This window comes from Somniosus microcephalus, chromosome 1 (genome assembly GCF_052327205.1).
Source record: "Somniosus microcephalus isolate GS21.2 chromosome 1, FLI_Smic_1.0, whole genome shotgun sequence".
Classification (NCBI taxonomy): Eukaryota; Metazoa; Chordata; class Chondrichthyes; order Squaliformes; family Somniosidae; genus Somniosus; species Somniosus microcephalus.
The window spans coordinates 50,401,487-50,428,950 of record NC_140987.1 but is presented as its reverse complement, the minus strand read 5'-3'; the positions used below and the strand labels follow the sequence as shown (position 1 = coordinate 50,428,950).

General features: G+C 45.8%; 1 protein-coding gene across 4 annotated transcripts in view; it reads right to left on the bottom strand.

Annotated features, from left to right (window-relative positions):
• The window catches only part of trappc11 (trafficking protein particle complex subunit 11), an 80,489-nt gene that overhangs the window by 27,334 nt on the left and 25,691 nt on the right, over nucleotides 1–27,464 (bottom strand). For all 4 annotated transcript variants that reach the window (XM_085980162.1, XM_085980124.1, XM_085980191.1 and 1 more), the window contains exons 7-18: nucleotides 18,934–19,007; nucleotides 17,654–17,750; nucleotides 16,155–16,288; nucleotides 15,779–15,926; nucleotides 14,041–14,134; nucleotides 6,148–6,227; nucleotides 5,969–6,047; nucleotides 5,779–5,833; nucleotides 3,410–3,555; nucleotides 1,856–1,917; nucleotides 1,643–1,775; nucleotides 850–980 (exon numbers count right to left, since the gene is read on the bottom strand). In XM_085980162.1, the coding sequence (XP_085836288.1) occupies nucleotides 850–980; nucleotides 1,643–1,775; nucleotides 1,856–1,917; nucleotides 3,410–3,555; nucleotides 5,779–5,833; nucleotides 5,969–6,047; nucleotides 6,148–6,227; nucleotides 14,041–14,134; nucleotides 15,779–15,926; nucleotides 16,155–16,288; nucleotides 17,654–17,750; nucleotides 18,934–19,007 (1,233 nt within the window). The remainder of the gene's footprint in view (nucleotides 1–849; nucleotides 981–1,642; nucleotides 1,776–1,855; nucleotides 1,918–3,409; nucleotides 3,556–5,778; nucleotides 5,834–5,968; nucleotides 6,048–6,147; nucleotides 6,228–14,040; nucleotides 14,135–15,778; nucleotides 15,927–16,154; nucleotides 16,289–17,653; nucleotides 17,751–18,933; nucleotides 19,008–27,464) is intronic.

The window sequence follows — 27,464 nt, the reverse complement described above, 5'->3', positions numbered from 1 at the left end:
TACAGAAATCATGCTCAGGAGTTTCCCTAACAGGACCACAGAGAAACCTTCACCAGAGAGTGGTGAGAATGTGGAACTCGCTACCACAAGGAGTAGTCGAGGTGAATAGCATAAATGCATTTAAGGGAAAGCTAGATAAACATATGAGGGAGAAAAGAACAGAAGATTATGCTGATAGAGTTAGATGAAGAGGGGTGGGAGGAGGCTCATGTGGAGCATAAACACCGGCATGGTCCAGTTGGGCCAAATGCCCTGTTTCTGTGGTAAAAATTCTATGTAATTCTATTCTATGTCGAATTTGTGTTTGCCCAATATGGTGTGCACATAAAGGGATATATCTTACTAAACCAAGTTCAGAGAGCAGGCAAATGATGGAAATCTAAAATAAAAAACAGAAATTGCCAGAAATATACAGGTTAGTCAACATCTGTAAAGAAGAAACAAGACGGGATAATATTTTGGGTGCATGCCCTCTGGGTATAGTTCCAGCAATTTCGGTTTCTATTTCAAACACTTTAGGCACAGATTGTCAGAGCCAAGGTTTAGGAATTCCCCCCAGGACTTGGCAAATTTTTCTCTTCATATCCTAAGGATGCTAAAACAAACTGTAGAACCATCAGCACTATCCTGATGAAGGTCAGCTAATCACACATCAGGGATCAAAACTGGAATCTTCTGGTCTGTATATCTCAAGGCCACTCCACAGAGAGTGCATTTACCCACTAAGTCATAGTGCGGGACGTGAATGTACAAGAGTGCTAACTACCGAGCCAAGCAAACACTTGGATGAAAATCTTGCCTTTACAGGCAGGTAAACCTTACCTAAAAATACATCTACAGTTCTCTTACCTGGTTGTTAAAACGGACGCAGAGCTTCGAAAATCTGAATGGATGAGGGCAGTCAGCTCGGAGGTATACATGGAGTTGCACAGGGACATCAACGTGGAAACTTGGGGCCAGGAAGCGGGCTTTACATTCAACTTCATGGAAGCAAAAATAGATACAAGAACGGTAGAAACAAACACTGGCTTTGCTCAGTGAGCAAGCACAAATATTAAAATTGATGTTTCATGCTTAACAGAATCACTGAGCTAGACATACTAAAATATAACAAAAAACTGCACAATGGGAGACCAGTGTATTTTTAACAGAAAAGCTAAACTTGAATACAATCTTTCTGCATTAAAATCTGTTTATTGATTTAAACCCCCTCTCACACACATCATTAATTTCAAGGAATCACTGCAGCAAATCTCTTATTATTCAAAGTTATCTGGATCAATCACAGTGCTAAAATTAACCAAAGGAGTTGGTTTCAAAGCAGAATCGCCACAAAAAGGTCAGTTGTTATGGATGCAAATATCCTATTCTGTTCGTTTTCCCCATTTAAGAGAATGCTAAGAGCTATAGATATAAAGTAATGAGAGTTAATACAAATTACTTCTAACCCAGAGAAGCAGCAGAAAGTATTCCAGGCTGCACAGTCAATCTTGCTACAAGGGAAATGATAGGGAGAAAGGGAAGGACAATGACTCAAGCCACAGAAGTTGTGCAAAAGGAGGTTTTCACCTTCAAAGTATATAACCAACTATATATTTCGACCCATTAAATATTTTTCTTTAAAACAAAATTGTAAACTTACCAAATGGCACGTAATCTTGCATCTCAATAGTAAATACATTACTTCCAGCTAAAGAAATACGATCTGCCCACACTTTTTGAGCAGTTTTGATGGCCTTGGAGTCACAGTCAGGCTCTGGAGCCGGGCTCTCATTCTATAAATATGAAGGAAGTGGTACTATAAATTTTTCTTCCTTTTAAAAGATTTTTAAAAACGGTTACTACAAATACTAACCATCAACACTTTTATCAAATTCTTTTCTGTACGAGATTTCTGTTCATCACTCAGTGTGGAAGCTGTCATTTCAGTCAAGGAATAACTTCAAAACAGCATCAGCCATTATCTAAAATTGGCACAATTTTTCAAGCAAGGAAACAACAGCAATTCCATGATAAGGACAAGTTAGCTGAACATAGCTAGGGCAACAGTTGGGGACCGACAACTGGCCTCAAAAACCCTCCCCTCACCCTAAAGATAGAAAGAAGAGAAACAAAATAAGGTTTTGTCCCGACTGCTATCCAATGAACTCTGCTGGAAAGTCTGCATGACTACAAGTATAGTGAGAATGACATTGGGCTTGGCACGATGCCCTTTATGATCAAATTTTGGACTCTAGGGGAATCAAGGGATATGAAGATCGGGCAGGAAAGTGGCGTTGAGGTCGATGATCAGCCATGATCTTATTGAATGGCGGAGCAGGCTCGAGGGACCGTATGGCCTACTGCTGCTCCTAATTCTTATGTTCAAATATCCTGTCTAGGCTCACAAAGAATGGCAGCTTGGGTGAGGTACCAAAGTGCTCTCGGTACCCATGGAACTGGACCCCAGCAGAGTCAGCAGTTCAGGAGGGGACTGAAGAAAAATGTGGGGAAAAAAAGCAAAAGATTCAAGTGCGCTTGCAGTGTACCATTGCTTGAATAAATTGACGTTTACCATTCAGCTCAATATTTAAAGAAGAAAAACAAATCAAAACCTGATCGAGAACAGCCAGTGGCAACACACTACCCACAATATGAGAACACAGCAAGTCACTTCTGGTCTAGATAATGAATAAGATTCAGGCCACAGAAAAAGTGGACTTGAGCAAGGCAAAGCCTCATTCATGATCAGCATTAGAATGGGAAAAGACTGGCAGCTGGGTACTTAAGAGTGGATCTGGGGAAGATGCAAAAGATTTGAAACTGGCGACAATTTGATTTATATCAAGCCAGGTAACGTAAAATGTCCCTAAGCCCCTCGGATGTGAAAACAGATGTCATGCAGTGATGGGAGATGAGTTAGGAGAGGTGACCAAAGGCATAGTCAAAAAGATAGGCTTTAAAAAAGGAAGAGGTGTAGCAAGGTGAAGCGATGAGAGAAAAAGTGATCCACAGTGTGGGGCCAAAATGATTGGAGTCTCTGCCACCAAAGGTAGAGTGGGATTGGCCAGGAATGGAGTTGCAGACCTTTGTCATATTGTCAGGCACAACATCAAGCAGAAGTATGTCTACCTGACTTGAGGAAGCAAAAAGAGCTTTTCACATCAGGTTATTCTTACTAGATGGTGAGAGCTGCATTGACTGAAGTTGTGAAAGTAACCTGCCTATGCTCTCAACTGCACCCCTGGCTGTTTAAAAAGTTTAAAGTCTGTTCTCATTGTTACACAACACTTAGAAAGCAATCAAATTGTTATTAAAAGATGCCCAATATATGAATATCATGCAACATAAAAATATTGGGAACGGAGCAACAATAGCTTTACAGCAGTATTAAGGATGAAATTAACTCCTCCTGTAACAGCAAGGATACACCTTCCAAGTAGCTCCAGGGAGTAGGTGATGTAATCTTTGATTTGACCCATCAGGTAAGCGCACTTGAGTGCAGTGGTCAAAATGAAGGTGAGCAGTTTCCACCAGCGTTCACTGCGGTAGTCACACATCACGTAATCCAGCAACCTACAGGGGGGGGAAAAGACATTCAAGATATGGAAATATTACAACTCTGCAGCACTTATTTTTGAGGTAGGGACACACTTTCTTGCATAATTTCTTTCAGCCTTTCAATCCAGCCACCATTGCATTACCCAAGTAGATGTATAGTATTCTCCTGTCTTATTGATACCAAAATTAAATTCAGGAATAATAGCTGGCACTCTATGGAATTCATAATTTAAACAGGATGAACTATGTAGTCTTTTTCCTGTTATATACTGCATATATAAGAACAACCTCTTGGCACTAGCACCGCACCACACCAGTATAAAAAGCAGCACTTCAATATAATTATCACAAACAGATACTTCGAGTCTCTCATTTGCTGTTTGTGTTCAAAATTGGCTACTACATGAAGCACTGAGAGATCCTGAAAACATCAGATACTATGTTTAAATATGAATTCTTTCTTTGAATTCCATTTGTTTCAATGACTGGATTTAAAAAAAAATACCTCGTAAACAAAACTGAAATGTTATCCATTGCCTCACTCAATCAACACTGTATTAGCATGTTTATTCTGGAATTTTTTTTATTTATTTAAGTTTAAATAAAAACAGAAAATGCTGGAACTACACAGCAGGTCATGCAGCATCTGTGGAGAGAGAAACAGTTAACGTTTCAGGTCGATGACCTTTGAGTTCTGACAAAAATTAGAGCAATGAATGCGTGGTTCAAAGACTGGTGTGGGAGAAATGGGTTTCAATTCCTGGGGCACTGGCACCAGTACCAGTACTGGGGAAAGTGGGATCTGTATCGTTGGGATGGTCTTCACCTGAACCATGCTGGGACCAGTGTTCTGGCGAGTCGTATAACTAGGGCGGTAGAGAGGGCTTTAAACTAAATATTGGGGGCATAGGATCAAATTTGGGAAGATGTGATCATTCAAAGATTAGAGACAAGGCAATAGAGAAAGGTATTAATATGGGAAATGATAAACAGACCGTGACAGGAAGGGATAGAGAGTACAAATCTAAGAGTAAATCAACAGATAAGGCTAGAGGTTACAAAAATAATAAAAGGACAAAACTAAAGGCTCTGCATCTGAATGCACGTAGCATTCGAAACAAAACAGATGAACTGATAGCGCAAATAGAAATAAATAAATATGATCGGATAGCCATTACAGAAACATGGCTGCAGGATGACAGATTGGGACCTGAATATTGAAGGGTACATGACATTTAGGAATGGCGGGAAGGTGGGAAAAGGTGGAGGGGTGGCTCTGTTAATTAATGATAAGGGTCGTGAGTCTTTGGAACTCTCTTCCTCAGAGGGCGGTGGAAGCAGGATCTTTGAATATTTTTAAGGCAGAGGTAGATAGATTCTTGGTAAGCAAGGGGGTGAAAATGTGGAGTAATCGGATCAGCCATGATCTTATTGAATGGCGGAGCAGGCTCGAGGGGCTGAGTGGCCTACTCCTGCTCCTAATTCGTATGTTCGTATGTATACATTCGAGGCCTAGTTTGTAATTACACTAATAAAAGGTGTTTTTCGTTGCACACAATTCTAACAGTGCAAGAAAATAACTCCCAAGCTTTTACTTCAGAACAATGACTGTTAAGAGATAAGTGAAAAAGGAGACAAGACATCCTCTATGCAGTTTCCACTGGAATGGCCTTAAGAACTCCCAGAATCTTGGGAGTTTTGATATTTCACTCAGATAATCCAGAGAGAGATGCTAGAAGTAAAGACATTTAAGGCAGAGGCCGATAGATTCTTGGTAAAGCAAGGGGGTGAAAAGTTATCGGGGCTAGGCGGGAATGTGGAGTAATCGGATCAGCCATGATCTTATTGAATGGCGGAGCAGGCTCGAAGGGCCGAGTGGCCTACTCCTGCTCCTAATTCGTATGTTCATATGTAAATCATGTCCATATAGGGATGGATGTTTTCTGATATTCGGCTGACTTGGACTTATTTGGACAACATTGAGGGTGGAGTTAAAATAGTTTTTGTATTGGATCATGCTTTAAATCAGACTTTTGGAAATAATTGATGTCGCTAGTTGTACACTGAAAAATGTTTCATACTGCAGACCACACCAGCGCTGAAAGCACAAAGGCACACATAAATACAGTAGCACAGTAATGCAAAAATAGTTAGGGGAACTTTACATAAATTAAAATGTGAGCATGTCTGTCTTCTAAGTTCATCTTACATACACTATAGATAACTGAAGATACTCACTTCAATGCTTTACTGTAGTCCTTAGCATAATAATATTCCTCACCCATTTGAACCACTGTAAACAGAACAGCATAAGTGATGTAAAAATGTTTTCAGAAAGACAAATAACCCACTCAAAAAATGTATTGAAAAAGACAAACATAAACCAGCTCTGGTTCCAAAAGTGTCAAGTTTGGTATGCGTTACTCACTCAAATGACTCTTCATTCGAGGACACTTGTACTTCTTGAATTGAGCCACTGCATTACTCAGGAGTGTAATTATCAGTTCCTGAAAATTAATAATACTCACAATAAAGGTATTATTCCCCACTCCTCTAAATCATAGTTAATTCATTCTTGGGTGCATCAGTGTTTTCAAGTGTACTTACAGAGTGGTCAACATCTCGTTCTTTGAGCTGAAGTGCCAGAATGCCAACTTTCTCTTTCTCAGGATCTGGTGGTTCAATACCTGAATAAGATAGTGTGTAATCCATTAAATGTGAACAACAATCAGTGAGAGTGGTAAGAAATTGAGTGGTTATACTATCACAGCTCGATAACTGCACCATTAGCAGAAGCTGGGCTTCAGTTATACTGCAGCCCATTCAAAACCAATGGCTTCCGTCATTGCCGCGGGAACAGAATGCTTTCGTTTTAGGAATTCTGGGCAATTTTTCATTCGTATTGTTACCACTTCAGAAATTCTACAAACAAAATGCACCCAACATACCATCATCATCCTTTAAAGTGGTACATATCTAGCAGACTTTATATTCATCATGTACAACCGTTTTTTAGCATTTAAAAACTTACTATCTGTGATACTAGTCAAACCATTTAATATCCTGATGCAAGTACCAGTCTTTGGTAAAACCTCAAAGAGACATGGGGGGGGGGGGAATTCGGTACCTTAACACCTCCCGTTAGCGCCAGCAGATGGCGCTTACAGGGCGCTAGAGCATTATTGCCAGGGCGAGGCAAATTCAGCGGCGCACGCAAAATCTGGCGCCGCCCCCCACCCCCCGCAGTGCCACCGTTAACAGTTATCGCCAGGAGCTTCAATGCCAGGTGGATCGTGACGTCAGTGGATCGTGACGTCAGTGAGTGTGCAATGCTCACTGACTGCCCGATCTGCAATATTGATTGTCGCCACCTACCTTAGGCACCTAGAGTAAACAGCGACAGGGAGAGCTGGCGTGAAGCCAAGGCTCCTTCGGCAGTACCTCCCAAACCCGTGACGTCTACTACCTAGAAGGGCAAGGGCAGCAGGCACATGGAAACACCACCACCTCCAAGTTCCCCTCCAAGTCACACACCATCCTGACTTAGAAGTATATCGCCGATCCTTCGCCGTCGCTGGGTCAAAATCCTGGAACTCCCTCCCTAACAGCACTGTGGGAGTACCTTCACCAAACGGACTGCAGTGGTTCAAGGCGGCGGCTCACCACCATCTTCTCAAGGGCAATTAGGGATGGGCAATAAATGTTGGCCTTGCCAGCAATACCCACATCCCATGAACGAATTAAAAAACAGCACCAGGAAGCCGGCTCCAGGAACATTATTTAAAGGGATCATCGGTAATGAGTCGCAGCTGTCAGGTTAGTGGAGTTTCATTCAGTAATTTAAAGGTTCTTTTGCATCAAGAGTGTTGTGGCAACTAAAAAGTAGCTACATTTATTCTTTAAAACCATCAAACTGCTACACTTGGTTACATTAATGGGTGCTGTACTGGCAGTCGACCTCGCCCTCCAGGATCTACGGCGGAGGGAGCGCAGGCAGCGAGAAAGAGTGGAACATGTGGCCAAAGGGAGGAGGGGGACCATCAGGGCTCTCAACAGGAGGCCTTACCCTCCGAGGGTATTCCGAGAGCACTTCTCCTACCTCCAATTAAGCGAGGAGCAGTGTATTAGAAGGCTCCGCTTTAGCAAGGAGGTGGTCACAGAGCTCTGCCACCTCCTGCAACCAAACCTTCAGCCTCAGATCAGGACGACCACGGCTCTCAGTGGCAGTCAAGGTCGCCGTCGCCCTCAATTTCTTCACCAGTGGATCCTTCCAGTCTGCAACAGGAGACATAGCGAACATCTCACAGTTCGCCGTCCATCACTGCATCCGGAAGGTCACAGAGGCTCTCTACAGTAGGAGAAGGAACTACATTTCCTTCCCGATCACCAGAGAGAAGCAGGACGAACGTGCATGTGGCTTTGCCAGGATAGTGGGATTCCCCATGGTGCAGGGCGCCATTGACTGCACCCACGTGGCTTTGCGGGCACCGCATAACAATCCCGAGAGCTTCCGTAATAGCAAAGGCTACCACTCACAACGTGCAGTTGGTGTGCGACCACAGACAACGAATCCTCAATGTGAATGCCCGCTATCCTGGCAGCAGCCACGATGCCTTCATCCTGCGTCAGCACTCTTCCAGCCACCACGTCAAGCTCGCAGCTGGCTGGTCGGAGACTAGGGCTTTCCGCTCTCCACCTGGCTCATGACTCCCCTCCGCAACCCCAACACTCCTGCCCAGCACTTATATAATGAGAACCATGCTGCCCACCAGGAACATCATTGAGCAGACCATCAGCCTGCTGAAGCAATGGTTCCACTGCCTTGACCGCTCGGGACGAGCCCTCCAGTACTCGGCTGAGCGGGTGTCCCATTTTGTGGTGGTCTGCTGCATGCTCTACAACATGGCCATCAGGGATTGTGGTACCACTCAGGAGGAGGAGGAGAACTGGAGGTACATATTTTATGCTTTCAATATTGTTGCCAACTCCTTATGTTCTCTACACTCTAGACACATAATGACAGCATTACTTAAAATGTCCTCAGATGTTTTCTACACACCCATGTTAGACTAACTTGCTTCACAATTCCTCAACTCAACTCTTGACTGGGTCTCAGCCAGCAGCATCAGCAGATGCTAACATTGGCCTGTCCGTTTCTTTCCCCTGTCTTCCCTGAATTACAATAAATGTAAATCATCTCATTAATGATTAAATACTTCCAGAGTACTTTGTGAGCAACTGGTTACATGCCGAATTTCAATTAGACAGCATCGGGTTGGGGTTGGGGTAAAGAAAGTATTTCCACGATGAAGTATCCCATCCCTTAAAATAACAGTTGTACTGTGGCGTTACACACAGTGTTTCCCCAATGTGGCATGTAGATAAACCTGTATAATCCCCTTTTAACTGCTGTATTCCCCTCCCACCGCAAGACAGTTGCAAGCTGAGAGGAATAAGGCATGTTCAGACATGCCTGCTGCTGAGAGAAGGAAAACCAATCAGGTTCCAGCAGGTGACCAATCCGTGAGTCATCACAGGTTCGCGGGCTTTACCAATTCAGTACTGTATTGTGAGAGTTGGAGTAAAGACCTATTTCTTGTAGCTCGCTGTATTGCTTATTTCTTTACGCGGGAGACTGTAGTCTCCCACATTGGTGACCCGAATGTCGGCGGCCGAAGCCCCCGACTCACGTAGCCCTACAGAGGCCAGCAACGACCCGACGGCAACCAGCAGCAGCCCGATGTCGGCCGGCGCTGCGTCCTTGAAGCTCCCCACTTTCTGGGAACACCAAGCACCAGCTTGGTTCGCGCGCACGGAGGCCCAATTCACCCTTCGCAGGGTTCAAGACGATGAAGAAAGGTACCTCCACGTAGTCTCAGCACTAGCAAGCTCCACCGCCGCCGAAGTTCTCGACCTGCTGGGGAACCCACCACAGACCGGCAAGTACTCAACCATTAAGGGCCGCTTGCTGCAGGCATACGGCCTGTCCAGGGAGGAGAGGGCCCGTAGGCTTCTTTCACTACCAGGCCTCGGCGACTCTACCCCGACCCAGTTGATGAGCCGGATGCTTGCGCTCCTGGGCTCTGAACCGCAGTGCTTCTTGTTTCGGGCCCTTTTCCTCAGCCTGCTTCCTCAGCAGGTACAGACTGCCCTCGTGGGGTCCCCGATCACGGACTGCGTACAACTGGCAGCCGCCGCGGACAAAGTCTTCGCCGTCGCCCAACTCGGCTGTGCAGCCGCGAGGCTCCCCGACACCACTGAGCGCACGCCGCCACGCCAGGCCGCAGAACTATGCTACTACCACGCGTGTTTCGGCCACAAGGCCCAACGCTGCAGAGCACCCTGCTCTTTTGATCAAACCAAGATGGCCGCCCGGCCCAACGCGCCAGCCCCCTGCCGTCGTCTAGGCCCGCTCGACCGCACCCCCGCCGCCACGATGGCCATCGGCACCGCAGGTAAACTGCTGTACATAACCGACTCCCTTTCAGGGCGCAGATTCCTTTGCGACACCGGAGCCCAATGCAGCATAATTCCTGCCTCCCAGCTCGACATCCAGGCAGGCTGCAGCGGCCCACCCCTCGTGGTGGCAAATGGCGCAGCCATCGCTACTTTTGGAAAGCGACGGGCCGAGGTTTGTTTCAACGGCCAGCGATTTACATGGGATTTCGTGACGGCCTCGGTGGCACATCCCTTGCTGGGCGCCGATTTTCTTTGCGCCCACGGACTCCTGGTCGACGTCCGCGACAGGCGCCTGATCGACGCAGCAACTTTCGCTTCACTGGCCTGCCAGCAGAGCAACAGCCCAGCCCCAGCGGATGACGACTACGCCCGCCTACTCGCAGATTTCCCGAGGCTCACACAACCGACCTTCTCAGCCGCAGCAGCCAAGCATGGTGTCGAGCACCACATCGCCACTACGGGACCACCAGTGTTCGCCCGAGCCAGACGCCTGGACCCAGCCAAGATGGCGGTGGCCAAGGAAGAATTTGCCACGATGGAGAAACTGGGCATCATCCGCCGCTCGAACAGCCCCTGGTCGTCCCCCCTCCACATTGTGCCCAAGCCGGGCGGTGGCTGGCACCCCTGCGGCGACTACAGACGGCTCAACGACGCCACCACGCCCGATAGATACCCCATTCCACACATCCAAGACTTCTCAGCACACCTAGCAGGAAAGTCCGTCTTTTCCAAGGTCGACCTGATTCGCGGCTACCATCAGGTCCCCGTCCACCACGCAGACGTCCAGAAGACGGTGGTCATCACCCCCTTCGGACTGTTCGAGTTCCTGCGCATGCGCTTCGGGCTCAAGAACGCCGCACAGGCCTTCCAACGGCTCATGAATTCCGTCCTACGGGACCCGAGCTTCCTGTTCGTCTATCTGGACGATATCCTCGTGGCCTGCACCAGCAAGGCCGAGCACATCGCGCATTTGCGCTCTCTTTTCCAGCACCTCAGCCAACACGGGCTAATCGTCAACCCGGCCAAATGCCAGTTCGGAGCAGCCCAAATTGACTTTCTCGGCCACAGAATCTCGCCAAGGGGAGCCATTCCCCTACCTTCCAAGGTGCAGGCGGTGGCGGACTTTCCCCAGCCCACCTCGGTCAAGGCGCTGCAGGAATTTTTGGGGATGGTCAATTTCTATCACCGTTTCGTGCCCAAGGCCGCCTCACTCATGCGCCCCCTCTACGAAGCCACCAGGGGCAAAAAGCAACTCACCTGGTCCAGCGAGATGGCGACAGCCTTCCACCAGACCAAAAGCGCCTTGGCCAACGCCCCACCCCATCCCGGGCGCCAAGACCGCCCTCACCACGGACGCCTCGGATTACGCCGTCGGCGCTGTCCAGCAACAGTGGGTCGAAGGTGCGTGGCAGCCACTGGCATTTTTCAGCCGACAGCTGCGTAAGAACGAGCAGGCCTACAGCACGTTCGACAGAGAGCTCCTGGCCCTGTTCCTGGCAATCCGGCACTTCCGTTTCCTCCTGGAAGGCCGGCCGTTCACCGCATTCGTGGACCACAAGCCGCTCACTTTCGCCATGGCCAGAGTAACCGAACCCTGGTCCGCGCGCCAACTCAACTTCATCTCGGAGTTCACCACGGACATCCGCCACGTCGCCGGCAAGGACAATTTGGTGGCCGACTGCCTCTCAAGACCCTCGCTCCACGCAGTGCACCTAGGCGTCGACTACGCCAGCATGGCGAGAGACCAGGCCGCCGACGCGGAGATCCAGGCCCTCAGGACGTCAACCACCAGCCTCACTCTGGCCGACATCCACTTCCACGCAGCCGGCACAACCCTCCTGTGCGATGTCTCAGTCCCCTCGCCTAGGCCGGTCGTCCCATCCGCCTGGCGCAAGCGAGTTTTCGACATCATCCACGGACTCTCACATCCAGGGATGCGTGCGTCTCAGAAACTCATGTCCGCCAAGTTCGTCTGGCCTGGACTCCACAAGGATGTGAGAGACTGGACCAACACATGCATGGCGTGTCAGCGCGCTAAGGTCCAGCAGCACACCAAGGCGCCATTGGAGTGTTTCCCGGTGCCCGAGAGGCGTTTCGACCACGTCCACGTCGATCTGGTAGGCCCCTTGCCGCCGTCGCACGGTTTCACACACCTGCTCACAATCGTCGACCGCACCACTAGATGGCCTGAGGCGGTTCCCCTCACCTCCCCCACCACGACCAACGTCGCGCGAGCATTCGTCTCGACATGGGTGGCCCGGTTCGGCGTGCCGACCGACATATCCTCGGACAGAGGCCCCCAGTTCACCTCCCACTTGTGGAATGCCATCACCGCCGGCCTCGGCACCAAGTTGCACAGGACAACAGCCTACCACCCGCAGGCCAACGGGCTCTGCGAGCGCTTTCATCGTTCCTTGAAAGCCTCCCTCCGCGCCAGCCTGGCCGACACCAGCTGGATCGACAAACTACCCTGGGTCCTCCTGGGATTGCACACCGCGCCCAAAGAGGACCTCCGCGCCTCCGCGGCCGAGATGGTCTACGGCCAACCGCTCAGAGTACCAGGCGACTTCCTCCCCCTGACAACGGAGCCGTGGTCGGCCGCCAGACAGCTTGCCCTGCACCAGGACGCGGCCCAGCAATTCCGTGCAGTGCCCACTTCGCAACACGGCCCGCAGCCGTCCTACGTGCCTCGGGACTTACGACATGCGGAGTTCGTCTTCGTGCGCCGGGATGCGCACAGAGGCCCGCTGCAGGCACAATACACCGGCCCCTTCTCAGTATTGGAGACGGGGGACAAAGCTTTTCTTATCGACGTCGGCGGGAAGCCGGACCTTATTTCAGTAGACCGCCTCAAACCGGCGAACCTGGACCTCAGCTCCCCGTTTCGTCCGGCTCTTCCCCCACGGCGGGGCAGACCTCCCGCGTTGGCGGCGGCCCCACAAGAGGACCAAGACACGCCAGAACCTTACTTCCCGGCCACCGCCCCACCTTCGCCGGCAGCCCGTCCAGCCAGCCCACCGGCAGACCAGCCGCCAGACCAGCCGACGAACCAACCGGCCGACCTCCCAGACAGCCCTCCTCACACGCCAGATGGCTACTACAGCCGCTACGGCCGTTTGGTCAAACCTCCGCAGAGACTGACTTTTACAGTTAACGAGGATTCTGGGGGGGCGTATGTGGCGTTGCCACATTGGGGAAACACTGTGTATGTAGATAAACCTGTATAATCCCCTTTTAACTGCTGTATTCCCCTCCCCCCGCAAGACAGTTGCAAGCTGAGAGGAATAAGGCATGTTCAGACTTGCCTGCTGCTGAGAGAAGGAAAACCAATCAGGTTCCAGCAGGTGACCAATCCGTGAGTCATCACAGGTTCGCGGGCTTTACCAATTCAGTACTGTATTGTGAGAGTTGGAGTAAAGACCTATTTCTTGTAGCTCGCTGTGTTGCCTATTTCTTTACGCGGGAGTCTGTAGTCTCCCACAGTACAATCATTTCAATTAATGAGATATTGTAATTTTTAGTATTATTTCTCACTTGTACCAGTTCTTGCTCCGGCAGTCCTGATCTCCCATGCAAAATGTTAAAAGTTGGTCCAAATGATTAAAACCTTTTAAAGAATAGTGTTGAGCTCTTATTTAAAAATAAAACATTACTTGTATCTACTCCCCAAATTGAGTTACAGTATAGCTTTGAGATTTGACTGTTGAGAAAGCACATCTTTGAAATCTGATAAAAATGTGTTCAGAACCTAAATTATGAGAAACATTAGCACAGGTCTTGGCCAGCAGTGACACAATTAAATACCTCAATAACTAATGCTGACTCGATAATTTGAGCAAGTTGGGTCAGCCTCACAAGCAAACAAACAAACACACTAAAGTTGCCTCATCGCTGACCAGAACATATTTTTAAAACTAGACTATTAAGTGCAATGAGAGGAATTCATGTTTTGACTACGCAATAAAACATTTCCTAGATCACAGTTTGCATGTCAAAACTTTTCACTTCATTGAATTATTTTGATGGTAACTCTTCCCTTACTTTGATGACTTTGCCTCCAAGGTCTTTGCCCAAAAAAGTCCAATACTCCAGCAGGGGTCTCCAATGGGTCAGGGCTAGGATGGGTGGTAGAGGACTGCAAAGAATAAACATGTGTGTTTATAAATAAACATATCATGAAACTATCCAATCAAGCATTTCAAGTGACAAGCAGAGTGAAATTGTCAAACGAGAAAAGTTCATTTGATCCATCAATCTTATTGCATCAAATTCAGTTATGCTGCAGGCAGCCCAGAAAAGGCCATGGACCTTCTGCCATATACAGAGAACAATTTATGAACATTGGGCTAAAGCATTCCAACTCCTGTGTAGCTATCATTATGTATCTCTCAGTCACACACACAAATGGGCCCTACTTAAGAACTGGAACATTGCTTTGCACAAGTTATCAAGTAAAACTAGAGGTTCAGCCATGTGCATATACAGTGGAACCTTGATTATCCACCAGGAGGAAGTCCCCAGTGGATAATCAAAAGTCCCCAAACTGTATGAACAATTGCTACTCCGAGGTTTGAATATGCTGTCCCTCTCCACCTGTTGGCCTCTCCCATCAGCAATCCCCCTCGGTTATCCTGCTCTTCCCGGCAAGATCAGAAGGAGCTGGAACAGCTGAATGAACAATTAATCTGTTAGCTCCAAGCTCTCAGAACCCAGCCAGACAAAAATACTCCTTCAAGTGTCAACCGTGTCCCTCTCATCCCTCAACTCCACTGATCTAGTCGGCAGCCTCCACAGTGATCTCAGTGGTACGGATTGTAAAATCAATAGGTAACAGAGATGTTTAAACAAACCCCTGTAGGAGTAAGTGGAACAGGTTTTGAATCTAACTTCATATGCGTTCTGCTTGTGCAGGTGTTCATTTAAATGGCCACATTAGCAGCTTGATGGGATCAGTGCTCTGGAAGTTGCTACAGCATGGTGAAGGTGAGTGCATGCTTCCTTTAGTGCTCAGGCATGTAGGATGGTGGTGGTGGAGAGGGGCGGGGGCAAGCGAGGGTTATAGCTTGCATTATTAATATTTTTGGTCAACTCCAGTGTCTGTGGTCAAGCTGACTGATGGAGTCAGTGTCATCTGATTGGGTCAGTAGGAGCAAAGCTGAAGCAAGTGAAGAAGAAAAAATTCCCGTGGGTCTTCCATTATCCACCAAATTACCATGGATAATCATCGAGAACATAGATAACACAGGAGCATGGATAACTAATGTTGCACTATACTGCTACTGCAATTTACAAAATGCTTAGGATACAAACAAATGCTATAGATTGCATATATCTAAACTTACAAGCATTAAGTAATACAGAAGTATTATGCACTATGCTTTGATCCCAGTCTAGGCAAAGTCATGAGTATGCATGGTCAAGTGTTGCTATAAAGAGAAATTCTCCCTCCAATACATGTTTTAGAACAGAATTCTCTTGAAACACAAACTTTGGAAACATTTAATTTACGAAACGAATCCTTGTGCAATTTATTTTCTCTTGGTTAATGACCTCTCCCCCCTCCCAGATACAAAAACAATTAGATGAGTATTAACAGCACAGATTAAAAAAAACTTTTCAATCTTGCACTCTAACCAGTCAGATATTCAGAAAATGACTCACTATGGAACAGCAAAACAAGTTTCCGTGAAATAAAGCGACATGAAGAAATTGGTGATTTTATTAATGATCATAAACAAGTAGATAGCTTAATTCCACCTTTCGTGGAAACTTTACGTACATCATGGTTGCAGAGTTGGTTCGCTAGTTGTTTGCGTTCTTGTGCATAGTATGCTGCCTGTTGGTAATAGAAGCCGGGGTTCTGGGTCTGAATTGCTGTAAGACCAAGTTTAATGGCTTCGTCAAACAAATCCCCAAATGCTTGAAATCTTACAAAGGAAAAAAGGGAAGCATTACAAATAAGTTACCAGAAGATATCCTGTGCCATTTGCTTCATCAATAAGAAAAAAATATAAATAGTGGTAGGTGAGGAACACAGGTAAAGAAATAAAGTTGGGTCCCTCACACACCACAATCTATGCATGTAACATGCTGTAATCATAGGGGACATGGGGGAAGGGGGCAATTATGCATTTAAAAAGTCAGTGGGATCATACTGCTTAGACATCCAGGCGGTGTGTTCAAATGCCAGTTCGGCACTTCCTATCTTCTTTTTACATAAATCCACATGTTTACGGAACTGAGCGATCGCATCCAACGGAGCATTGTGCTGGAAACATAAACGACAAATCTGGGGAAATAGAAGCAGACAGCAAATGAAAATTATAGCTCATGGTATTTATGGTACCCACAGTATTCATGAACCTAACTTCGGAGTCTGTAATTTGGTCTGGTGCAGCATTAAAACTGGGTTATAATTACGTCAATCTTGACTCACGAGCTGAATAGATGTACTTGTGCTCAATTTTGTTGTTATAATAACTTAACTGCATAAACCAGATTCATGGCCAAAACTTCACCGGATGAAACTGGAGAAGAAATGAGAAGACAATAATATTTATGAATCAATTTGTGTTTTTGTTAATCTTCCATATTAGAGATACACTGCTCAGTAAATGAAAAATATGACCCCTCTGAACTTTACTTCTATTCAACAATGTTCTGAATGCTTTGTTATTCACTTATATCTATCTACTATATATATATCTATCTAATATATATCTATATATATATATATATATCTATATATATATCTATAATATATATATCTATCTATCTATATAAATAAAAGGATCCGTCCGTCTGTCTGTCTGCGTGTCTGTCTGTCTGTGTGTATGTCCGCTATACACTCAAACGTTAGAGCGTACCTACACGTGTTATATATCAAAAGAAAGCTTATAATTAGGGGAGTGTCATAGGCGTATTTACTTTTTGGTCAGACAAAAATTGTTCGGACAGTATACAAAAAACGTTCAAAAACCTGATGGTTGACCAATTCTACGGGGGAATCCGCTCATTAGCGTTGATTGACTTGATGGTTGACCAATCCTATGGGGTGGGCGGGGCCTAATCCTTCAAACTGCCGTTTTACAAAAAATCCTTGGCAACGCCGGGCCCCCCAGCTAGTTTTCAATAAAAGCAATTATAACAATTTCCAATCGAGCACATTCATAAAGAGCATCCAGTTCATGTTATAATGCATGTTTGCCTAAAACAGGAGACGGAGTTCAGAATTTGTAACTGCTCCATGCAAGTTAAAATAGTACTATGAACTGGCAAGTAACAATGAAAGTTAAGTTACTTATGTCAGGTTTTCAAAACAGGCTCCTCAAACTCTAGAAATCCACAAGGTCATAACATAAGAACATAAGAAATAGGAGCAGTAGGCGGCCATTTGGTCCCTCGAGTCTGCTCCACCATTCAATGAGATCATGATCAGTTTTTCTGTATCTGTTGACTTACAAGCATGTTATTTTTGTTCTTGTATATCACTAAAAATGCTTTCAATGTTAAGAGTTGCTTTCCTTTGAACAGCAGACAGAAGTTTCAAAACTACTGTAAAAGATGCATATTAATTACTTCTAGCTATGGCGCTGCGGTTAACTCCATAATCAGCAGATGAAATAACGCTATAACTAACAAGTTGTGTAATCACCTTGTAGTTGATGAATCCAGCCATGGTCTTGATTTCAAGTATGTTGGTCTCATGGGCTCTCAGTTCATGTACAAGGTTATAGGCCGTTCTATCGTTTCTGAAAATAAAAATACCTTCAAATAAAGACACCCAAGGCACAATGTGGTTAGGGTGACCATTCAGTAAGTATTGTTTTTAGAAAGCAGTGTTATATCAAGTGCCAAGGTATCACACCTGGCATAATGCTGATAGAATGGGAACAGCACCACCTCCAAGTTCCCCTCCAAGTCACACACCATCCTGACTAGGAAATATATCGCCGTTCCTTCATCGTCACTGGGTCAAAATCCTGGAACTCCCTCCCTAATAGCACTGTGGGAGTACCTTCACCTCACGGACTGCAGTGGTTCATGAAGACGGCTCACCACCACCTTCTCAATTAAAGATGGGCAATAAATGCTGGCCTTGCCAGCGCCGCCCACATACCACGAATGAATAAAAAAAAACAATGCACAGGCTACCATTCAGTCACACCAATTCAATTTTGCATTGCGCTAGAAAGAGCGGAAAAATGATGAAACAAATGGGACAATTGAAAAAATGAAAAGCTGAATGATCTTTCCACTTCAAGCTCTATGAATGAAGAAATGCATTTTTATTAATGTTTGTACAGCTGGGAAATTATAGTTGCTCCTGTTTAGTTCTCTCCAGCATTCCACACTTATTCCAAAAATATGAAAATGTTTTAGCTTATAGTGGAAAGGGGGAAATGATGATTAGAGGTAATTAAAACAAAAAGCTTCCCTGATTTGTAAGTAGTTAAATGAACAGATTGGCATGGTAACGAGCTATACAAAACCAAAAGGTCCCAGGTTTAATACCTGGTCTGTAATGACTTCAATAAATGCAGATGTGGCAATAGTGGAGGGTGTTATATTTTATCTCATTGTCCCCTGGACTGAATGTCACATGAGGAGTGGTTTGCGTTTGGCTCTGATACAGCCCCTTTCACCCCAAACAGCCTGCTAACAATCACCACGTAGGCTTACTCATCAACAGTTACTTGGTAAGTTATTAGAGGTCTTCCAGCATCTGGAAACTACCATTCATGCATTGGACACTGCCTTTAGAAATGGAGAAAAGGATGGTGGAAAAAAGACTGAGAAATAATCTTTCCTTCCCCCAGTCAGTTTGTGTTCAGGTCAATTGCAGTGCAAACAGTTAGAGAATATAAATAGAAACCGATTACAAGAATACATTTAACAAAGACTAAGAATATTACCAATGAATAAAAACCTTACTTTAATGCATTTTGTGTATCCTGTTTCAATTCACTGAAGAAAGCCGTTTTGAACTGATGTCTCACAAATAAGAGCTATTAAAAATAAAAGGCACATGTTGTTTAAACTGGAAAGTGAGAATTTTTGCACTCTCTAAATTACAAAGATGAAACTTCATTTGACCTACACAGATTGTGCAATGCAATGGACTGCTTACTGGAAATAGGTTCCACAATGGGATGACTTTTCATTTCTAAGTCCACACTGTTAATATATTAATTATTTCTAAGGAGTTTTAATTGGTTGTATGAAGTGTAATAATTCCCAAATTACTTTGCTAACTAATTTTCAAATGAACTTACACTACATGAGGCCAAGCAACGGTAATAAACCTACATTAATAATTTATTGCAGAAAAGAAAAATATATAATCTTATGTTTTCCACGCTGTCGCATTTTGCTACAGATGCAAAATAATCTCTTAGGCACTGCTGTTAACAGCCGGGAGAACTTTGCCATTTAAATTTACCACTACAGCAGTGACTCCCGCCGCTCTGTGACATCAACCATCACTAGCTGCCGCCACAGAAACGCCTGCGATTGGCAATGTCACCCCAATCCCCCCCCCCCGCCCACTGCAGAGAGCCGGCCCCCACTTAAGGGTGACCGAAAACGGCACCAGCTGGTATGCGGGAGTGGGGAAAGAGAGTGACAGCCGATTGGGAGACTGAGAAATGGCAGGCGTGGGGGGGGGGGGGGGGGGGGGGAGGGCGGGGAAGGTTGGGTCATTGGGACTCGGGAGTGGAAGACTGAGTAATGGGGTGTGCATGGGGCCCAGCATACACCAGAATGTCAGCCGTGGCTCAGTTGGTAGCACTCTCGCCTCGGAGTCAGAAGGTTGTGGGTTCAACCACTCCCGAGACTTGAGCACAGAAATCCAGGCTGACACTCCAGTGCAGTACTGAGGGAGTGCTGTACTGTCGGAGGTGCCATCTTTCAGATGAGACACTAAACCGAGGCCCCGTCTGCTCTCTCAGGTGGACGAAAAAAGACCCCGTGGCACTATTTTGAAGAAGAGCAGGGGAGTTATCCCCGGTGTCCTGGCCAATACTTATCCCTCAATCAATATCACCAAAATAGATTATCTGGCCATTATCACATTGTTGTTTGCGGGAGCTTGCTGTGCGCAAATTGGCTGCCACTTTTCCTGCATAGCAACAGTGACTCCACTTCAAAAAATACTTCATTGGTTGTAAAGCGCTTTGGGGCATCCGGTGGTCGTAAAAGGCGCTATATAAAGGCAAGTCTTTCTTTTGCATTTCCTGCAGAGCCGGGTGCAACAGCAACATGGTGAGCAGCACTGAAAGAGGAGCAGACAGTAAAGGGGCAAGTGAAACCTGGGGACTTTACTGCAGGTAAATAGTGAAAGATTGTGTCCACTGATGGATGAATGAGGAGCAAGGCGATGGAGACCGAGGATTCTCACTGGAAGAACATAAGAACATAAGAAATAGGAGCAGGAGTAGGCCAATCGGCCCCTCGAGCCTGCTCCGCCATTCAATAAGATCATGGCTGATCTGATCCTAACCGCCAATCCACTATCACAGAACCATCTCCTGAATCTAACAGAATTAGACACATGAAATAGGAGCAGGATCAGGCTACACGGCCCCTGGGCCCGCTCCGCTACCCACAGGGCCATGACCGATCCGAACCTAGACTCATGTCTAAATTCCTGCCCGCTCCCCGTAACCCTTAATTCCCTTTACTTCTAGGAAACTGTCTATTTCTGTTTTAAATTTATGTAATGATGTAGCTTCTACAGCTTTTTGGGGCAGCATATTCCATGGACCGACCACCCTCTGAGTGAAGTAGTTCCTCCGCATCTCAGTTTTGAAAGAGCAGCCCCTTATTCTAAGACTATGCCCCCTAGTTCTAGTTTCACCCATCATCAGGAACATCCTCCCCGCATCCACCCGATCCAACCCCTTCACAATCTTATATGTTTCAATAAGATCACCTCTCATTCTTCTGAACTCCAATGAGTAGAGTCCCAATCTACTCAACCTCTCCTCATATGTCCATCCCCTCATCCCCGGGATTAACCGTGTGGTGTATGTGCCTTTAAGAGCCCCAGGTGTGCTGTAATGCCGGTAATTGCCACTCGGGCTATATAAGCCTGTATATTGTGTATATCCGTTAGAACGCCCCCCCCCCCCCCCCCCAGACTTTGCTTAGTAAATACCTATGAACCAACTCCTGTCTTCAGTGTCTTTATCAACAGACGGACACTACAGTGGCGACGAAGTGGAAACGGACTTACCTGCAATTCGGCAGCACGTCAAGGACATCGATTCCTCGGGCGTCCAGAAGACTCAAGGAAGTGAGAGAAGCTGTGGTTTCACCAGCTGACCAAGCTGGTGGCAGGTACTGCGCTAATCCTTCCTGGGCGTCAGGCTGGGGCTCCAGCGGCTGGCTCTACAGCTGAGACAGGCAGCGAAATCGGAGGCAAGCAATAACGGACTGGGAGGGAGCACTCGGGAGACGGCCGGCGCGGCAAGCAGGTCAGCGTTCAGACCTCCGGCGGGAACAAGTCTCCAACAGTAAATTAAAAAAAAGAGAACGGAAACCGCAGTAAACAGCGTTGTTATCGGCAGCAGCGGCGGGAAAGCGCGGGAAGCGCCATATCTTTGCTACAGAAAAGAAAAAAAAGCGCGGGAAGCGCCATATCTTTTCTGAAATGCCTAAATCTGGTAATATTGATGCTTTTGATAGCGAAATAGAGGATTGGACCACATACGTGGAAAGAGTAGAGGTATATTACACTGCAAATGGAATAGAAGATGAAAAAAAAGCTTCAGTACTTCTGAAGTTAATGGGTGCAAAGACATACGGGCTGTTACGAAATGTAATCACTCCAGCCAAACCAAAGGACAAGAATTTTAAAGAAATTGTTGATACCCTGCAGGAGCACTTAAACCCAACACCGCTGCTGATAGCGGAACGATTCTAGTTCTTCAAGAGAAATCAACACAAGAATGAAACTAACGCTGATTACCTCACCGAATTAAGAAAGCTATCAAAGTACTGCCAATTCGGGGCAGGACTATCAGATTATCTTCGAGACAAATTCGTTTGCGGTCTCTTAAGTGAAGGAACACAAAAAAGACTGCTTTCTGAAAAAGATTTAACATTGGACAAAGCTTTCAGTATGGCTGTATCATACGAAGCAGCAGCAAAAGGAGCTGCAGAGATACAACAAAAGACACAGGACTTCGGCACCCATGAAATGACACAGGGTTTCGAAAGATGTTATCGCTGCGGCAGATCCACCCATAACCAGAGGGATTGCTGGTTCAAGGACAAAGCATGCAGGCAATGCGGGAAGATTGGACACATTGCACGGGTATGCCGATCTGGACAAAGTAAATCCACTGACAGAAAAAAAAAATCAATAAAGAAAAGTACAGGAAGGTACAAATGATGACGGACAGTAGCTCCGAAGACCAGAAGAGCGATAGCGACTTCGAAAACAAGAGACTAAGCTGTCTCAAATTACATAATGTACTTGCCAAAGAGGATTACCAAACCATTTGGGTTACCCTCACAATAGCAGGGTCCCCAGTTAAAATGGAGCTAGATACAGGATCAGCTCTAACTGTAATAAATCGACGGGATTACGAGAGGCTATTTTCGCATATACCTCTAAAAGACACATCCATTATCTTAAAAACATATACGGGGCAGAAAGTATACCACAAAGGAAAAATAAGGGTGCCTGTTGTATACGACGGCAAAGAAATACAAAAGTTGTATTTATACATTCTACAAGATGGTGGTCCACCGTTGTTGGGACGTGAATGGATCAGGAAGATACGTTTAGACTGGCACTCCATTCAGGCACTGACGGTGACCAGTAAGGAAAAAAACAATGATGATATCATACCTGAATGATTAAAAGACATCTTGGCCAACGTCAAAGAAGTGCTTCAAGAGAAACTAGGAACCTTGAAAGGCATCACCGCCTCAATAAAAGTGGAAGATGCAGCAATTCCCAATTTTTTTAAGGCAAGACCGGTGCCATACGCAATACGTCCAGCAGTCGAGGCAGAGCTGGAGAATTTGGAAAAAGCAGGCGTATTATCCAAAATAGATTGGAGCGAATGGGCAACACCCATCGTTCCAGTCATGAAAAAAGCATTGAATAAAGATAAATCTGAAGAACAGAGAAAAATTCGCATCTGTGGTGACTTCAAGGTGACTGTAAACCCGGTCCTTCACACAGTACAGTATCCTCTTCCGAGGATAGAAGATATTTTCGCCTCACTATCCGGAGGGAAACGTTTCACCAAAATTGACTTGGCACAAGCATATCTACAGATGGAGGTTGAGGAGGCCTCTAAAAAGTATCTCACGATAAACACACACAAAGGCCTGTACCAGTACAATCGACTGGTTTTTGGAGTAGCATCAGCTCCAGCTATCTGGCAAAGAGCTATGGAGCAAGTCCTGCAAGGGATTCCGGGGACTCAATGCTACCTAGACGACATCCTTATAACAGGAGAAAACGACAACGAGCACCTTGCCAATTTGGAGCAGGTGCTCACTAGGCTGAAAGAACGGGGCCTACGAGCGAATCGCCCCAAGTGCGAATTTTTCCAAAATCAGACATCATATTGTGGCCACATAATTAATAATGAAGGGTTGCATAAGTCACCTGAAAAAATTGAAGCGGTTATAAAAGCCCCAGCACCTGAAAATGTTTCACAATTAAGGTCGTTCCTGGGATTAATAAATTACTATCATAAATTTTTACTGAACTTATCAACTTTTCTACACCCTCTTAATGAACTTCTACAAACAGGAGTGATTTGGAAATGGAACGAAGACTGTAAACGTGCCTTCCATAAATGCAAAAACTTAATCACATCTGAAGAAGTTTTGGCTCTTTACAACCCATCACTGCCAATCAGATTGGCGTGCGATGCATCCCCTTACAGCATAGCAGTATTATCCCATAAATTCCTTGATGGCTCAGAACAGCCGATAGCTTTTGCGTCACGCTCATTAAACTCAGCTGAGCGTAACTATGCCCAAATTGACAGGGAAGCACTCAGCCTGGTATGGGGAGTGAAGAAATTCAACCATTACCTACACGGACAAAAATTTACCTTGTTGACTGACCATCAACCCCTCATCTCCATATTCAACCCTAAAAAAGGTGTTCCCATTATGACAGCACAAAGGCTACAGAGGTGGTCCCTTTTTCTAGGGGCACACCAATACAACATAGAATACAAAGGGTCAAAACAGCATGGGAATGCTGACGGTTTATCGTGCCTACCGTTGCCAACGATAGAAGAGGCACCTACAGTAGACCCAGTAGAGATGGTAGCATAGTGGAATGTCTACCAGTGACAAATTCTGCCATTGAAAGGGAGACGAGAAATGACCCGACTCTCTCACGGGTCTACGATTTAACAGTGAAGGGATGGCCAGCACATGGTGAACCACTGTTGCCAGCATTCTCGCAAAGAAGAGAACAGCTGTCAGTGTGCCGAGGAACCTTGATGTGTGGATCCAGAGTGGTGATTCCACCCAAACTCCAGGATAAAGTGCTAAAGGAGCTTCACGAGGGGCATCTGGGTGGAGTGAAAATGAAGAACCTAGCTAGGGCGTTTGTATGGTGGCCAGGTATCGATGGAGACATCGAAGAAATGACCAAGAGCTGCCTAGGATGCCAGAAGGTCCAAAATGCTCCACCACAAGCCCCTCTACATCCATGGGAGTGGCCCTCATCTCCATGGCAAAGGCTGCACATTGATTTTGCTGGTCCCTTTATGGACTCGATGTTTTTAATTGCGGTGGATGCACATTCAAAGTGGCCAGAGGTAATAAAAATGTCCTCAACCACCACAGAAAAAACTATTACAGTCTTACGAACCATATTCACCAGGAATGGGCTGCCTGAACAGATTTGCTCTGACAATGGACCACAGTTTGTGTCTGAAGAGTTCCGGAGGTTCTTAAAGAACAATGGTGTTAAGCATTACACATCTGCCCCATATCATCCAGCCACTAATGGATTGGCTGAAAGGTTTGTCCAGACCTTCAAGAAGGCCATAAAGGCCATGGGTACTGAAGACATAAAACTTCAGCACAAGGTGGATAACTTCTTATTCGCATACAGGAATGCAACACATATGGTTACCAACCAAACTCCCGCCATGATGTTCTTCAATAGAAACCTAAGATGCCGGCTGGATTTGGTCAAGCCCAACATCAGAAGGGACATGGAGAACCGGCAGTTTCAAGGCATGAATGAAAGGCCAACTAGGGCCTTCCAGATAAGTCAACAGGTTTTGGCCCGGGACTACCGTACCGAGAAATGGCAGCCTGGAACTATCTGCACACGACTAGGACCACTGATGTATACCGTGGACATCGGAGAAAGCATAATAAGGCGCCATGCTGACCAAATCATAAAGTCATCCGAAAAGGGACAACCTACACCACCACTCTATACATCTAACGATAAAGTAGAGATACCCATATCTACCTCCGATCCGGTGATACTGGAACCCGATGAACCCGACACTGGCATTCAAGCCGAATCAGCCTTGCCAGAAGAACCTACTACACCACCAGAAACGACTACACCCCCGAGGCGTTATCCGGACCGAGTCAGGAAGCCTCCTGAGAGACTAACTTATAATTAATTAACTACAGCAATGTATATTATTTTGCTTATAACATGTAATTAATAATTACTTAAAATATGATGTACTGGTTAGCTAAAAGGGGAGGAATTGTGGTGTATGTGCCTTTAAGAGCCCCAGGTGTGCTGTAATGCCGGTAATTGCCACTCGGGCTATATAAGCCTGTATATTGTGTATATCCGTTAGAACCCCCCCAGACTTTGCTTAGTAAATACCTGATGCGCTATCAATTACTCATAAAAGACTGAAGGTCTGCCTCGAGTGGTCGACCGGTCCAGAAATACAAAGGGCTGGGGAGCAGTCACCTTTATACTAGGACTTGTGGGAGGAGTCAGCCAAGGCATGTCCAGGCATGTACACAGTGGAATACAAACAGTGGTTTACCACAATACCTATGAACCAATTCCTGTCTTCAGTGTCTTTATCAATACACGGACACTACAAACCGAGTGAACCTTCTTTGTACTGACTCGAGAGCAAGTATGTCCTTTCTTAAGTATGGACACCAAAACTGTATGCAGTATTCCAGGTGCAGTCTCACCAATACCTTGTACAACTGAAGCAATACCTCCCTATTTTTATATTCTATCCCCCTAGCAATGAAAGCCAACATTCCATTGGCCTTCTTAAATCACTTGCTGCACCTGCATACTAGCCTTTTGAGTTTCGTGCACCAGGACCCCCAGATCCCTTTGTACTTCAGTACTTTCCAGTTTCTTGCCATCAAGATAATAACTTGCTCTACGATTTTTCCTGCCAAAGTGCATAACCTCACACTTTCCAGTATTGTATTCCATCTGCCAAATCTCTGCCCACCTACTTAGCCTGTCTATGTCCCCTTGCAGGTTTTTTATGTCCTCCTCACTCACTTCTTTCCCTCCCATCTTAGTATCATCTGCAAACTTTGATATGTTACACTCGGTCCCCTCCTCCAAATCGTTAATATAGATTGTAAAGAGTTGGGGACCCAGCACTGACCCCTGCGGAACACCACTAGTTACTGATTGCCAGTCTGAGAATGAACCATTTATCCCAACTCTCTGCCTTCTGTTAGATAGCCAATCCTCTATCCATGCCAGAATATTACCCCCAATCCCATGATTTTTTATCTTAAGCAATAATCTTTTGTGTGGCACCTTGTCAAATGCCTTTTGGAAGTCTAAATACACTACGTCCACTGGTTCCCCTTTATCCACCCTATATGTTACTTCCTCAAAGAACTCCAGCAAATTTGTCAAACATGACTTCCCCTTCATAAAACCATGCTGACTTTGTCCTATTAAATTATGATTATCCAAATGTCCTGTTACTGTCTCCTTAATAATGGACTCCAAAATTTTACCTACCACAGATGTTAGGCTAACCGGTCTATAGTTTCCAGCCTTCTGTCTACTGCCCTTTTTAAATAAGGGTGTTACATTAGCAGTTTTCCAGTCTGCCGGGACCTTTGCCGAGTCCAGGGAGTTTTGGAAAATTACCAATGCATCCACAATCCCTACCGCCACTTCCCTCAAGACCCTAGGATGTAAGCCATCAGGTCCAGGTGATTTATCCGCCTTGAGTCCCATTATTTTACCGAGTACCACTTCCTTAGTGATTTTGATCGTGCTTAGCTCCTCCCCCCCTTTAGCCCCCTGTTTGTCCAGTGTTGGGATATTCTTAGTGTCTTCTACTGTAAAGACTGATGTAAAATATTCATTCAGTGTTTTTGCCATCTCCATATTTCCCACCATTAATTTCCCGGTCTCATCCTCTAAGGGACCAACATTTACTTTAGCCACCCTTTTTCTTTTTATATAACTATAAAAACTCTTACTATCTGTTTTTATATTT